Source organism: Marmota flaviventris, chromosome 12 (genome assembly GCF_047511675.1).
Source record: "Marmota flaviventris isolate mMarFla1 chromosome 12, mMarFla1.hap1, whole genome shotgun sequence".
Lineage (NCBI taxonomy): Eukaryota > Metazoa > Chordata > Mammalia > Rodentia > Sciuridae > Marmota > Marmota flaviventris.
In genome coordinates, this window is record NC_092509.1 from 10026390 (window position 1) to 10041085 (window position 14696).

The 14696-nt window shown below is 48.5% G+C and overlaps 1 protein-coding gene across 3 annotated transcripts in view; it reads right to left on the reverse strand.

Annotated features, from left to right (window-relative positions):
• Window positions 1-839: 839 nt before the first annotated feature.
• The window catches only part of Nup133 (nucleoporin 133), a 47581-nt gene continuing 33724 nt past the window's right edge, over window positions 840-14696 (reverse strand). For all 3 annotated transcript variants that reach the window (XM_027947994.2, XM_027947993.2, XM_027947995.2), the window contains 9 exons: window positions 14073-14324; window positions 13178-13311; window positions 11688-11846; window positions 10117-10252; window positions 7313-7431; window positions 6712-6792; window positions 5738-5802; window positions 4990-5078; window positions 840-1748 (listed from right to left, as the gene is read on the reverse strand). In XM_027947994.2, coding sequence (XP_027803795.2) covers window positions 1612-1748; window positions 4990-5078; window positions 5738-5802; window positions 6712-6792; window positions 7313-7431; window positions 10117-10252; window positions 11688-11846; window positions 13178-13311; window positions 14073-14324 — 1172 coding nt within the window. In that variant the 3' untranslated portion in view covers window positions 840-1611. The remainder of the gene's footprint in view (window positions 1749-4989; window positions 5079-5737; window positions 5803-6711; window positions 6793-7312; window positions 7432-10116; window positions 10253-11687; window positions 11847-13177; window positions 13312-14072; window positions 14325-14696) is intronic.

Below are 14696 nucleotides of genomic sequence, written 5' to 3' on the forward strand. Positions count from 1 at the left end.
TTGATTTACCCAAAATCATTTATGATAAAGAGTGATATGGAAGGCAGAAAAATGTATTTAAAACCATGTCTCAATTCCATTTTTACTGTTCTGTCCACTGTTCTGGAGCTTCGAAGCCCAAACAGCCAGGGAGCAGCCTCCCTCCCTGCCAGGAGGGCCACACCTCACCACAGAACCCTGGGGCCTGGGCATAGGCCTGGCTTCCCGTGGAACCCTTCCCTCCTCACACAGGGGATGATTGTGATGGCAGGTGGAGGTGGGAGGAGCCCGTGTCCCCAGAGCACTGTGTCATCACAGTTAATGTCCTGTGAACTGAAGCTTGGTCTTCTAGCCACTAACTTGTGACAGTACCTCCAACAAGCTCCTAACCTGGCTCTGACATGGGGCCGCCAAGTTCCTTCCCAACAAGCAATGGGCAGGAGGGACCCCAACTGGGCTCTGCACCACATTTGACTTCTGACCTTCTCAGCTGTCGGGCAAGCAGCTAGTGAGACTTGCCTGGCCAAGAGTGGCTGGCCAGCAATGACTGCTATTTTGCTTTTATCTAAAGCCAGACAGTGCCCAGTGACAACTGGTTAGGACAGAGAGCTTGGAGAAAACGAACCCCAGGGGTCTCCTGCATGGTGAATGGTGGTGACAAGGGCAGCCACGGTGAGGACTGAAGGAACTCCACCACCACCAGACGACCACCCACAGCGACAGCAGGGTGTGGGAGGTGGGGTGAGGGGGGTCAGAAGGCAACACCAACTGTTATCCACTGAAGTACTTTCACTGAAACTCATTCATTTATGTGCAAGTTAAAAATGCTCGCAGTGACTTAATTAGTTATCAAACTCACATGACTTAGGCCCACTGTTTTTTGCTTTTAATTCTGTGTTAAGTCAGTAAAATTTGACATTTATCTTGCTAGACAGGTATTTCCCACTAGTCCCAACCAAAACAGAAGTCAAACACCCCAAATCCTCTCCAGTGTCATAAACATCAGAGATACTCCAGGGCCCTCCTCACTTTTAAGGGTCATGGACCCCGAGGCCTAGAAGTGATATGTGTACGTGCAGCCAGAACCAGGATGAGAGCTGCAAAACACACTGGACCACGTTACAGAGAACAGAGAGAGGGTCAGCCGGGTATGGCGGCCTATGATCCTAGCACCTCAGGGACTGAGGCAGGACAACAACCAACCCAGGCAACTTAGGGAAACCCCATCTCAAAATTTTAAATAATTAAGAAAATAAAAAAGGCTGGAGATGTAGCTTGGTGGCAGAGCGTCCCTGCATTCAACTCCATTACCACAAAATAATGAAGAGAAAGGGCAGTAAATGCACAGACAACTGATATAGATTTCAGTGGAAAAAGAGAAAATGCCACATAAAAAGCCAAAATCACAGTACAGCAAATTATATCAGCTTTCAAATACAGCACAGAGAAAGTTCTGCTGCACGTGCTACCACAGTGCACTAGCTCCCCAGTGTTTAAGGCCTAAAATTTTTATAATTGTACTCAATTAATTTTATAATTGGACACACTTTTTTTTTTTTTAAAGACACACTTAAAATTTTATAATTGGACACAATTGTACAGATCTTAGAAAGTGACCAGTTGTAGAAAACTTTACATTTGTCCCTGGACGTAATATTCATAATTTGCTTTCAAAACAAACTCAAAGTACGGGTTGGACTTGAGGCTTCCCAGCTGGTCTGCCTGCAGCAGGCCCTGCACCTCTGGCAGGTACTCACTGAGCCGGACGCCTGTGGACAAGCACAAAAACACTTTTACTGCACAGAACTCTCTAGCATACTGTGGCCCGTGGACCAGGACCCATGCCTGTGCGAACCGCACCCCTGAGGTCTCCTCTGCAGGTGGACAGCCCCTCCCTGCAGGCTTCAGCAGATGTGGAGTCTCTTTCCCACAGTGTAGGTCACACTTAACAATCACTTGAAAACAACATTGAGTAGTTGCTTCCCCAGCTGGGAAACCCTTTGGCAGAGAGGCTGTCAACAGCACTGGTACAGTGTCTCTAGGGTAACAGCTGGGGTCTAACCAGCAGGCAGCACAGCCTCTGTTGGCCTGCAGAGGCCACGCCAAGGAGAACCAGCCAGATAGGCCAGGCAAGGTGAGGTCTCCATGGGTACAAGAAAGCATGAGAAATTTCTTCATTTGACAAGTGAAGAAAAATGAACAAAAATTTTAAATTAATAAGACAAAGATATAATTTGTTACAGCACCGTAAGTTCTGAAAACCAGTATTGGCTTTAAAAACAAAGTCCTCCCAGTGTCTAGCACCATTTTTTTTTGTATTTCTCACAGAAAGAAAATCTGGATTAATAAACGTTAGAGGCTAAATCTGAAATGTGTATGTTACTTACTGCCATTAACACACTTTTAGCAAAGACCTTTTCTCTGTAAAGCATTATTACTCTTGAGAAGACACCGCCTGGGTGTCAGAAGGTCAGCCTCCAGAAAAGCCCACCTTGCATCTGGCTTTAGGGCACGAGGCCCGTCCTCCTCCAGGGCAGGGGTTCAGGAGGCTGCATATCTCCTTCCCCGTGACTGTGACCAAGCCAACCCTTGGCCTGCTGTATACAGCCTTCAATCTTCAAGAGAAGTCAGGAAACAATACTGATAAGCACCCCCAATGAGCAAGTGTTGGCAGCTGCCTAAACAGAAACCTCAGTGCTCCCCAGGGGACATGGCATCTCACTCCACCAGGCAAGGTGCTTTGTCACCAGGGTCACTTTCTCATCTGTAGGATGAACTCAGCCATAGGTTGTAGCCACCCTGGGCCCCCAGAGCCCACACTGCAGTGTCAGCTCACATTGGAACCTGTTCTTACATGAGAGCCCTGTGTGGAAAGGGCCCCAAAGGCAGGATAGCTACATGCCCCTCTAAGTTATAGGAGCTTCTCCTGGTGTCTGTCTGTGTACAAAACTCAACAATTCCGTGTACAACCAGGACTTTCTGTTCTTGCTCTCTCTCTGTTCCATCATTTACTGGGTGTGGGTGCTGAGCACCAAGAACTCAGCTCTACACATGTCCATGAGCACCTGCTTACAAGGCTGGGCCCGAAGGCCTCCCAAAACTTATCAGCTCAGCTAGAGCCTCTGCAAGTGCAGAAAGCGGCCATGTCCAGTGTCTTCCCAACTCCAAACACAGAGAGAGAAAAGGCTCACAGACACAGGTTAGCTCTCATGAACTTCCAGCAAAAGGCTCTGCAGCTCAGAACACTGGCTGTGGGGCCTGGTGCTTCTCTGGGGTCCCTTCTTTATGTGGCTAAGCCAGAGACCCTGGCCTATGGGAATGCCACACAGGATAGAGGCATGGCAGGAGGACCTGGTCTAGAAGAGCTGGGCACACTGATGTGCACATGATTCCACATTTAACAACCAACATTCTCTGAATGACTCCCACATGCCAGACAGCAGGCCAGGCATGTTGTGTGAGAATGCACCATGTATTTTGCAGGTTTGTGCACTGAAGGCGTTCAGTGCATGGACGTGCTGACCTGATGAACAGTTCTTTCATGCAGGAGGGCCCTGGGCTTACCATTGTGCACCCCTCCCAATGATGATGGAGTGTCTCTGCCTGGAGCTCAGTCTGTTTTGCACACTGCCTGGATTCTGGCACCCCACACCCTGACCTCATGATTCTACAATAAACATGAGTCATATTTGTTTTCATGTATAAAATGTGCAGTCTCTCATCTCTTGACCAATATTCTGAATATTTTAAGCTCCTGGAACGTGAAAGGCAGTTTATAAAAAGCTTGTTTTCTCAAATTCACCTTTCCCTCAAGAATGAGCACTGGGGGCTGGGGATGTGGCTCAAGCGGTAGCGCGCTCGCCTGGCATACGTGCGGCCCGGGTTCAATCCTCAGCACCACAGACAAACAAAGATGTTGTGTCCGCCAAAAAACTAAAAAATAAATTTTGAAAAATTCTCTCTCTTAAAAAAAAAAAGAATGAGCACTAGAGGAGGAAAAAAAAAAGAATAAGCTTATTTACCTATTTATCACCAAATGAAATTTTGCTCACTGCCTTCGGCACAAAATACACACATAAAACACATCCCTGTCTTGTTTGAAAATGAATCCTAGTCTTAAATGGATTTGTACAAATATCTTCTAGTTTGTTCTTAAACACGGTATGGCCAGTGACCCCTCATAGCTCATAATACACCCCAGAGCTCATAGCTAATTCCAAACCTTCAGCCTTCAAAAGATTTAAATGGAAAATCAAGAGAACTCTTACTGCCATCAGTTGCAGGTTTGGGGAGTCACACCAGTGGTGGCCATGGTGTCCCTCCTGTATCACTACTTTGCTTTTCTTCTTCTTCTTTTTTTTTGGCATTGGGAATTGAACCCAGGGGTGCTTTTACCACTAAGCTACACTCTCAGCCCTTTTCACTTTTATTTTGAGATAGAATCTCACTAAGTTGCTCAGGTTGGCCTCAAATTTGTGATCCTTCTGTCTGAGCCTACTGAGTTACTGGGATTACAGGTGCATGCCACTGCATCTGGCTGAAACTGCTTTATCTTAAATCCACTGTCATTTGACATCTTGGCAAATACCCATTATCCTAAGACTTGTAAACTGAGAAGTGATACTGTGATTTTAAAAAATTTTTTATACCAGGGATTGAACCTAGGGATGCTTCACCACTGAGCCACATTCCCAGCCTTTTTTATTTTGAGACGGGGTCTTGCAAAGTTACCTAGGGAGGGCCTTGCTAAGTTGCTGAGGCTGGCTTTTAACTTGTGGTTCTCCTGCCTCAGCCTCATGAACCACTGGGATAACAGGCATGTGCTACCATGCCTGGCTGATACTGTAATTTCTTTTCTTTTTAACACAATACCGTTGTTTTATGTATTTATTTTTACGTGGTGCTGAGGATTGAACCCAGTGCCTTACATGTGCCAGGCAAGCGCTCCACCACTGAGCCAAAAAACCCAACCCCTGATACTGTGATTTCTAATGGTAACAAAATGCTTACCATCTTTTAAAAGTTTCTGCAGGATTTTCACAAAGACACTGTCTTTAGACACTTCAATTGGATCATCTTTACCATCTGAACTGGACCAGCTAGAAAACAAAACACATGAAGAAAATAGCACCATCACTCTTGTGTCCCCATATGGATGTAATGGGGATGGACAGCGCTCTCTGTGATGGTGGTCAAAGCTGAATGACAGGCCTTCAGTGTGGACATGCTTCCAGACACCACGGACCTCTGACTTCCAGACACAGGAGGAACCTCAGACAGCATATTCTAGTACATGGGTGACGGTTACGAATTCAAGCCTGTCTTCCACTGCCTGGGCGGCAGAAGGGAGTTCCTCCTCTAGGGGCTCACATGGCCCTGCTCTGAAGTGCTCAACATGCAAGCCACCAAACACCAGCACCAACAAGAAGCAGGACAAGGCTCCTCTTGGGTGCCTGGGATAGGACAATAAACTGAGGACCACAGAGCGGGTGCTTGAGCGCCCCAACAAAGCTCCTCCAGGGCCTAGCTGCCACCTCCCAGGACCACACCTGGGCCCAACTCCCCTGGGGCTCATGTCTGACCAGGACTGCCAGGGGTGGAAATCCCCCTCTGCACAGGCAAGAGGGCTGTGGCCTCCCAGCCTGACTCAAGCAGCAGGTCACATTCTGTGGCAGCATTGCAAGTAGCAAACTGCGTGAGCACTTCCTGCTGTTGAGCACCGGCACCCCACGAAGAACAGCTGGACCGGGACACGTACTCGTCCCTCTGCAGGGCTCTGCAGAGGATTTCCAGCTTCAGGTCGTCAATGTTCACGTCTTCATCCTTCATAGCAAAACAAAGCATCCTGGTTATATTCTGGCTGTCACAAAGAAACAGTCTTCAATTTTATTTATGTCAACTCCTAATCCTGCATAAATAGTGTCTTTGCTTTTAATATTGATACTATAGTTTATCATTTTTAAAAACTCCCTTTGAGACATTAGTTCTGTTTAGAAAGGGAAGCCAACTGCATTATGCAAGTTAGCTTTGGATCACTACACTCCAGGTCATCAAGAACTGCAAGAGATAGATTTTTTTTCTTTCTTTTTTTTTTTTTTCATGGTGCTAGGGATTGAACCCAGAGCTTTGTGCATGTGAGGCAAAGCCTCAGGTTAAGGTTATTAAATGAGCTTGTACAAAAGCTAACCTTGTGGGACTGGGGCTGTAGCTCAGTTGGTAGAGTGCTTGCTTAGCATGTGTGAGGCACTGGGTTTGATCCTCAGTACCATAAAAAATAAAATAAAGGTATTGTGTCCATCTGCTATAAAAAAATATTTTTAAAAAACTAACCTTGGGGGCTGGGGCTGTAGCTCAGTGGTAGAGCACTTGCCTAGCACCTGTGAGGCACTGGGTTTGATCCTCAGCACCACATATGAATGAGCAAAATAAAGGTGCACTGATAACTAAAAAAGTGTTTAAAAAAAAAAAAAAAGCTAACCTTGTGTTTTTAAGATCCACCAAACAACTCCCATTCACCCTGCCCTAACAGAAGGCCTTCCTACAGAGCAGCACTATAATCTTTTGAAAGTGAGAACACTCCCCTTAAGGTGAGCGCTGTGAGGAAAATACCTCAGAATACTGAAAAGCTGCAGTTATCTATCTGTGCACTAGAACATGAGAGTTACCAGGAACCAGAGCCCCATGGCAGCTCTACTCCAGGCTGGGGCCTGAGAGCCGGGGCAACTGTCTCACCTCTTCGATATACTCTAGCAAGTCCAAAGCCTTCTTGAAATCATACTCGTTGGCTCTTCTGTTTTCTTCACAGATGTACAGCTGCAGCAAGTTACACGAGGCAGGTCATTCTCAGCTATCAGCGTAATGCCAGAGAACTTGGGAGAAGCCACCCTGTCCTACAGTGAGCTAGAGGCTTTTAAGGCCAAGAACCACGACCCAGGTGGAGGCCAGCGAGCTGTACCACAGTAGGCTGGCCTGGTGGGGTGTGTGTGTGGGGTGCTGGTCTTCTCAGGAGGAAAGAGCACTGGCCAACTTGCCCATGCAACCCCCTCCCAGCCATACCCTCGGGAACACTTGGTTCCCAGAAAAGGGGCATAGGCGGCACCCGTGAACCATACAAATCCTTTTCTGAACTATTTTGCTACGGAAAACTGAAGAGTGACATTGTAGAGGAAATATCAGTTGCACAGTGCACTCTTCCAGGAAAGTGAACTACAGGTGACTCCTCCTGGTCACGAGAGGTGGATCTGGAGGGCCAGGGGAGCAGCCCGGGGAGGTAGAGGCTGGCCAGCACACACTGGGGTGTTATGAGCACGGGAACAGGAGGTGCAACACCTACACTGATGAGCTGTGGAGCTGTCAGCACGGGCATGGCACCGAGGCGCAGCTGTCTCTCTGCCAGCAGCTGCTCAGGCAGGGTCTCCTGGTGCAGCAGGAAGCGCTCCTGCTCAGCCATTGCTGGTGTTCAAGGACAGAGAGGGAGAAGGATGAGACTTTCACTTCTGCAGTCACAAAGCAAAACTGACGACAAAGAGCTCTAGCGCCACAACATTGCTACATCACAGCACTGCTGCACAATGACCTCAGGATGCCACCAGTACTGCTTTTTCCTGGCTGCTTCAAGAGGGGCGGGGCCCAGACTTTAGCCCCAGTGTGGCCCAGCCTCATCCACACAGGGGAATGGGGCAAAGCCACCAGGGCACAACAGGAGAAGAGCAGTGCCTGCACTGACATGAGGCCAGCCTACTGGCCAGCACACAAAGCCTCTGCATGCGCAGACTCTCTGGGCTGCTAGGTAGGCATTGCTGTGCAGTCAAAGTACCTGCAGCACCACACACACTCAGTTTTTTAAAAAGCATGTTTGTGCACTTCAATATCTAGAAAAGCAGATCCAGAGGGCAGCTCAGGGAGCGAGAACCTATTACAACACAACTTATTTGGTGTGTTTTTTCTAAAATTTACATATTTCCCATATGGTTATTTATTTTCCCATATAGTTATTCATATAACTTTAAAGTCATTACAACAGTCTGCAGGGAATCCATCCGAGAGACCTGAAAATAACCACTGTGTAGACCTCAGCCTGTCCACACAGCAGAGGCCCCTCCTCCAGGCCTATTTACTTCACTACTTGCACATGTGTGACAGTGGTGCTAGGGGCTTAGCTTGGAGCCTTGCACATGCCAGGCAGGCCCTCTACTACTGAGCTACACACACTCCGGGCCCTCTTCAATTTTTATTTTGAGAAAATTACAAATCTGTAGCTTCTGCGGGACCTGGCATGTCTCTGGGCGTTCTGCCTGGCCCGCTGCTGGACGGTCTGACTACACACGTCCCCCTCTCATGGAGGGTGCAGTTGTCATGGCACACCACGTCCACAGACTTCAGCAGGTACCACCCGATCACCATGGTTCAGAGTCAGGCCCACAGAGTGGACACAGCATGCTACAGTCACCTAGTATTAAACACATCCAGGCTCTCTCAGTGGTTCCCAAATCAGAGGTGTGACCTAAGAGCCAACTGCAATCTCTGGGTGATGGCTCTTGGGTTCCTATAATCTAGGGCTGCCTGTCTTTTGCATTGCCGAAATGTTAAGTGTCCAGCTGAGTACGCTATAAAATATTCTGCCCTTGAGGCACACTGGCTGCCCCCTTGTGACCAGATTCAGGATGAACACTTCAGGCAGAAATAGGCAGGCGACAGCAGGTACCACTTGTCACACCACCCCAGGAAGCGTGGGATGTGGGCTGTGTCTAATCTGTGTACCAACACTCTGAAACCCGGCAACATCTTTCACCAGACCCTGAACTGAACGGGCCTGCCATCTTTTTGAGATGGGGGCCTTGCTAAGTTGCCTAGGATGGCCTTGAATTTGCTCCTGCCTTCGCCTCCAGAGCTGGTGGGACTGTAGGCATGTGCAACAGTACCCGACTGATTCTAGTGTCTTTTGGTGACCAATCATTTGCTGTAATTGCAAAGTGGTGACATCAACCACCCTGTCCATATTAGCTGTCAATTATTTGTAAAGAAGCATTTTACTGACCCCCCCCCCCCTTTTGGGGAACACTGTGGATTCATGGACTTTTACTTTTTTTTTTTTACACACACACACACTCTCTCTCTTTTAATTAATTAATTAATTATTCTGAGACAGTGCCCTAAGTTGCTAAAGCTGGCTTCAAACTTGTGGTCCTCCTGCCTCATCCTCCTAAATTTCTGGGATTATGGGTATGTGCCACCATGTAAAGCCCTGGCTTTTCTTTCATAAACTGTGACATGCAATCCTTCGCCACCACCTTGACACTGAGAAGGAGCTGTTCAAGGCTCTTGTACTTTCTGACCCAGCAGAACCCTCCTAGGTCACCTGGTCAACAGCCCCGTTTCTTCTCACTGGAAACTGGAAGAGACACCAGACTGCACAGGGCTCGTGGCATGGGACAGTGTGGGGCCCTTCAGACAAGACCCCACCGAGATCTGCAATTTGAATATGTAACAGTTCTCTTTCATTTCACACTTGTGACTCCCTTCTCGGTTCTCAAAAACAAAACAGTATTTCCTCACTTCATCTACAAAACAGCTTCAGAACTGCACCAACAGCACGGCCTATGAGAAGCCCCATGTGAAGCCCGAGCTCTCTCTGCAGTCCCACCTTAGAATACTGTTGCCAAGCGTGCATAACCAGCCTTCCAGTCATGCTCACTTGAACATACATACATACATATATATATATGTATATATATATATATATTGTATCAGGAATTGAATATAGGAAATGAAGGGCGCTTAACAACCAAGCCTCATCCCCATCCCTTTTTAAATATTTTTATTTAGAGACAGGGTTTCACTGAGTTATCTAGGGCCTTGCTAAGTTACTGAGGCTGGCTTTGAACTTGAGATCATCCTGCCTCAGCCTCCCAAGCTGCTGGGATTACAGGCGTGTGCCACTGTGCCTGACTTTTTATTCTTTAGGAATTCTGGCTTAAAATACAAATTCTTTCCAAAAAATAAGGATTTCAAGCACATAACCAAGTAACTGCAGGAATGTGGAGTACACAGCGCCTTGTATGAGAGAGGGCTACGCACACTCCAGGCGCTAAGCAACAGTGTGACCTTTACCAGGCTCTCCTCCAGTTTCATTCTTACCTTCAATTTTTTCTTGCAATACATCCTCTGAAAGGTCCGATGCTAATGCAGCCAATTTACTCAAGCCAAGAAGTGTTTTTTTCTTGGCAAAATAACGAGTCTCCATATTTGCCAAACCCAGAAGCGTTGCATGAGCCTACAATAAACCACAAGAGGCAGGGTAAGGTCCTGGTGTCAACCTGACTGGGAAGCAGGGCTCGGCACACCCTGAATGCTGCCTCCCCTGAGCTGAGCCCATGATGGCACACCAGCAACCAGCACAGCCAGCCTGCTTGGAGCCGCAGTCTCAACTAGGCAGGCCGCCGGGTACCTGCCAGGGGAGTGCTTTACTCAACCAACTGGAATGAGCTAGCTCTGAGAATATGCTCATTACAATAATGGTTATGCACGCTTGGCAACGACTGCTCCAGAGATTACTGTTTTGTATCAGTAGCCAAAGCACAACGGCTCACTTTTTTTTGAGGTATTAGAAGTAATGACAACGTCATCATAAATCAATAATGCCAAATTTATCGAATTATTCCAGAGTGGGAGGATTTAATAACCTGTAAGTACTACCTTCTAAATTTGTAAACATTGTTTATTATAAATTGACAAAAACAAGCACATACATTTATGGAGTGCAAAATGAGGTTATAACACACACATACAATGTGGAACTCTTAAATCAGACCAATGAATAGCTCCTTTACCCAAGGACTTATTTTCCACGATAAGAATACTTGAAGTCTACTCCCTGAGTGCACCGCTGTCAACTGGCAGCACGTAAGCAGCACCTTTCCTCCCTGGGCTGCAGCTTGCATGGTGGCTGCAGCCCTCTGCCCCTCACCTTAGCCTCTGCTAGGGTCTGCTCTCTGCTTGAGTGACTCCGTGCTGGACCCTGTGGATGGGAGACTACAGTACTCGTCACTCTAGTCCCAGCTTATTCCACTGAGCAACAGGTCCACCAGGGTCACCCATGCTGTAGCCAATGGCAGATTTGTTTCTAAAGCTGAGTGTCGCGCCACCATGCCTGTCATTCACCCACGTGGATGCAGCTAATCCCTCAACTTGGTCGCTAATATAGTCAGTGCACAAGTGTGGGTGGCACACTGATGTCACATTGTCTGGGGACACCCAGAAGTCAGCAGCAGGATGTGTGGCCACTGCTGATCTCTGAGCAGCCCCAGCACAGCCCCCACTGGCTGCATGGGGGGACACTCCCACCGAGACCAGGCTGAGGTTCCTTCTGCCGCCTCCTCCCCAGCACCATTCTCCTGTGGTGCTAAGGAGGCTGCTCTGTAAGGCATGCACTGGCCTGCAGGACTGCCCTGTACTCGCTGTGGTGATACCAAGCATGCTCCTCTGTGGCATCCATACCACTTCTCTTCAGAAATGTCTACTCAGGTCTTCTGCCCATTTTTAAGTTGAGTTCCTTGTTCTCTTGCCTTTGAGTTCCTTGTATATGTCTTAGACACAAACCCCTGCTCAGGAGCACAGCCATAAATAGTGGTTGAATTACTAAAACCAAATGAATTCAGAACACACCAACAGCTGCACACACCCATTTCACACAACCGGGTCCTTCTTACCTTTTCCAGCTCTTGGCTATTAACCTCGTGTAGCCAGCTGAGATGTTCATGAGCTTGCAAAAAACTTGCCAACTGTCCATGTTGAGAAACAGGCTGAGACAACAACTTGCCCCGCTTTCCTTTTTCCAGATACCAACGGAAGAGAAAGTCTGAAAAATTCTACAAGTCACAGAGGTGAGAACCCATTACTGCTTGTCAGTGCAGCTCTAAGACGCTCTGGCATGACAACAAAATGCTAAGCAGCTTCCAAAGCCCAAAGTAGGTTCTCCTTTTAAGCAATAATTTCCTATGCTGTTACCACATCGATACGTATTCCTACGATAGTGATTTTCCTGTTTGCCTAATTCAATCATCTCACTGGACAAGCCAGTAGGCTCAGGTTCAGAAGGAATGTCATTTCATAATCACTGGCTTTGCTACTGGCAGAATCGGAATGTGCACAGGTTGGTGAGGGAGCTGTCAGCCATGAGTAGTAGTTAAATTTAACTAATGTTAAAACTTCAGTTTCTCAGGCGCCGGCCAAGAGCCTCAGTGGTCAACAGCCACGTGTGTCCAGCTGCTCTCTCTTGGACAACGGATATAAACATGATCTCCACCATCACAGAGCGTTCTACTGGAGAGCATGGGACTGTGCCATCCCCCAGCAAGGCCTCGCAGGCAGTGCCATGTGGATAGCCACGGGGGCTGGCGTGGTGAGTGGGAATCCAGGCAGGCCCCCAGGAACCTTGTGCTGGGCACTGGAATGCGGTGCACATGGACTTGGAAGACCAGGGGAGAGTTAGGAGATATTCGCACCAGAGGTCTCTTCCCAAAAGACATGAGACCAGAAATGAAGCACAATGGTAGAGGTGGTGACAGAGCCCTGGCCACCTCCCTGCCGGTTCTGCCGCGCTCAGCCTCGCACTGCAACTGCAGAAGGAAAGGGCTGTCCCAGGAGAAAACACTCATCCCACCACACTGCTCTTTCACCCCAAAGTCCACGCCACAACTAGAAACCACAAGACCAAAGAGGAGGTCAGCTAAGGCTGACCCAAGAGTGAGCAGGTTGTAAAGTCAGCACGGCTTGAAGATAATCACAGAACACGTTAAAGGAAATGTACACACGGAGGGAAAATGCCCACAGATGATCAGAATCCATAACAAGAATTTAAAAGTCACAATGGGTGGAAAGCACACAGTTCAGCACTACTGTGAAATTCTGTACATGAAGCGCCCCATAGCTGGGCCCTGACCACACAAGGAGCCAGTGAGGTCCCACAACACCCTATAGATGCCTGGGCCCTGAACACACAAGGAGCCAGTGAGGTCCCACAACATCACAATAGATGCCGCTGTGGGTCACAGGACGCACGGCACCTGCTTGGGCTGCACTAAGTACAGGTGCTGCTGTAGATACAAAACGATGGCACCTACCCCAAGGCCCCAGGGACAGATGGAAGAGAGCAGCCTGACCACAGGGTGGCCCACCACCCACATGCCCAGCGCCTTACCTGATCGGCGAACTGAGTCATGTAGCGCTGGAGCCTGCTCTGGTTGTCAGTCTGCTCACACAACTGTACTAAGATGTCAAAGTCACAGTACTTCTCTGCTAGAGAAGCAGCCCACGAGTACTGGCCCAGTGTGACTGAAAATGAGAACAGAAGGAAGAAGTCCTGTTAGCAAACATTAAAGACATAGTGAAAACAGTACTTGAAACTTCCCTGTGTTCATACTGCACACTAAGAATAACCAAGGGGACGGGGACCTTTCTGGCTGCTGGCACTAGTTTCCTAATCCATATGCACTGCCAAAGTGCAGACACAGTCCACTGCCTCCCTGCAGCTTCCAGACACGATGCTGTCTCCCACTTCCCGGCCAGCATGCCTGGCCCTCAGCTCCACAGCATGCCTGCTTGGCCCTCCCCAGCCATGCCACACTCTGCTGTGAGGCTGCTCCTGCAATGCCCGAGAACTGGGCTCTTTAGGTCACTGTTTAATCAACTGCCCTCTTTGGTCTATCCCTTGGGCCTTGGGGTGGGTGCCATCTTTGTGTGTCCACAGTAGCATCTGTATGTACTTGGTGTAGCCCAAGCAGGTGCCGTGCCTGAAGAAGGCTGACTAAACACACAGGGACAGCAGTAGTGTCTGCAGCACTCCGAGTTCTTGGATAGGGCAGGGAAGACACCACCACACTGGCCAGGCTGCACATCCACTGCTGGACACCTATAAAAGCTTAAATTGGGCAACAAAGAAAAGGAAAGACCCTTGGTACTCTTGGTTTTAGTTGCTCAATTTAGGTTTTCCCAAGGTGTCAAATATGGAGGCACAGGGACATATGGGTGTCTGACCCCTCCTTTTGGTCCTGCACACTCAGACCCAGAGCCTCCACAAAGCACCCTGCACTCACGTAGAGGAGACAAGAGGTCTGAGCGTCTCTGCAGGTACTCCATTTCCAGGCTGTTATATCTCTCCTGGTCACTGGACCTGTCCAGAGACTTCAGCTGTGAAACATAGCCATCCAGAAAGCAATCAATCAGTGCAACCAGTTGCTCCATTAGGATGTTGCGGAGATTGCTGTCTGCCTGCGGGTAGACAATCTTCAGGATGATCCCGTGCTGGCGCACGATAGCAGTTCGGATGCCAGCGGGCCCACTTGTTGCTGTGGAGTCACAAAGAGTTGTTGGCTGTCAGGGTTTCCCAGTGGCTGAGGGAAAATCAGTTGCCTAAAGCCCATGTGATATCACTGCTACAGGGAAGCATGTTTGTGTGCAGGTGACACTGGCCTGTGCCCTGAATGAGCCGCATTCCCTGTGGAGCTCCCCTCAGCAGTCAGGCAAACCGCACCTTCTTCCTTCTGAACTCTGCCAAAGCTTCGGCACCTCCTTTGTGGTGCTATGTCAATGTAACATACAGCCCATTGCCTAGGGTCAGGCCTGTTTTTGGGAGCAGCTACTTGTACTGAGATACCAGTGGTATCTACTACTTGTACCAGTAGATGTACAGTGAGTATCAGTTAAAACAAATGCTGGGG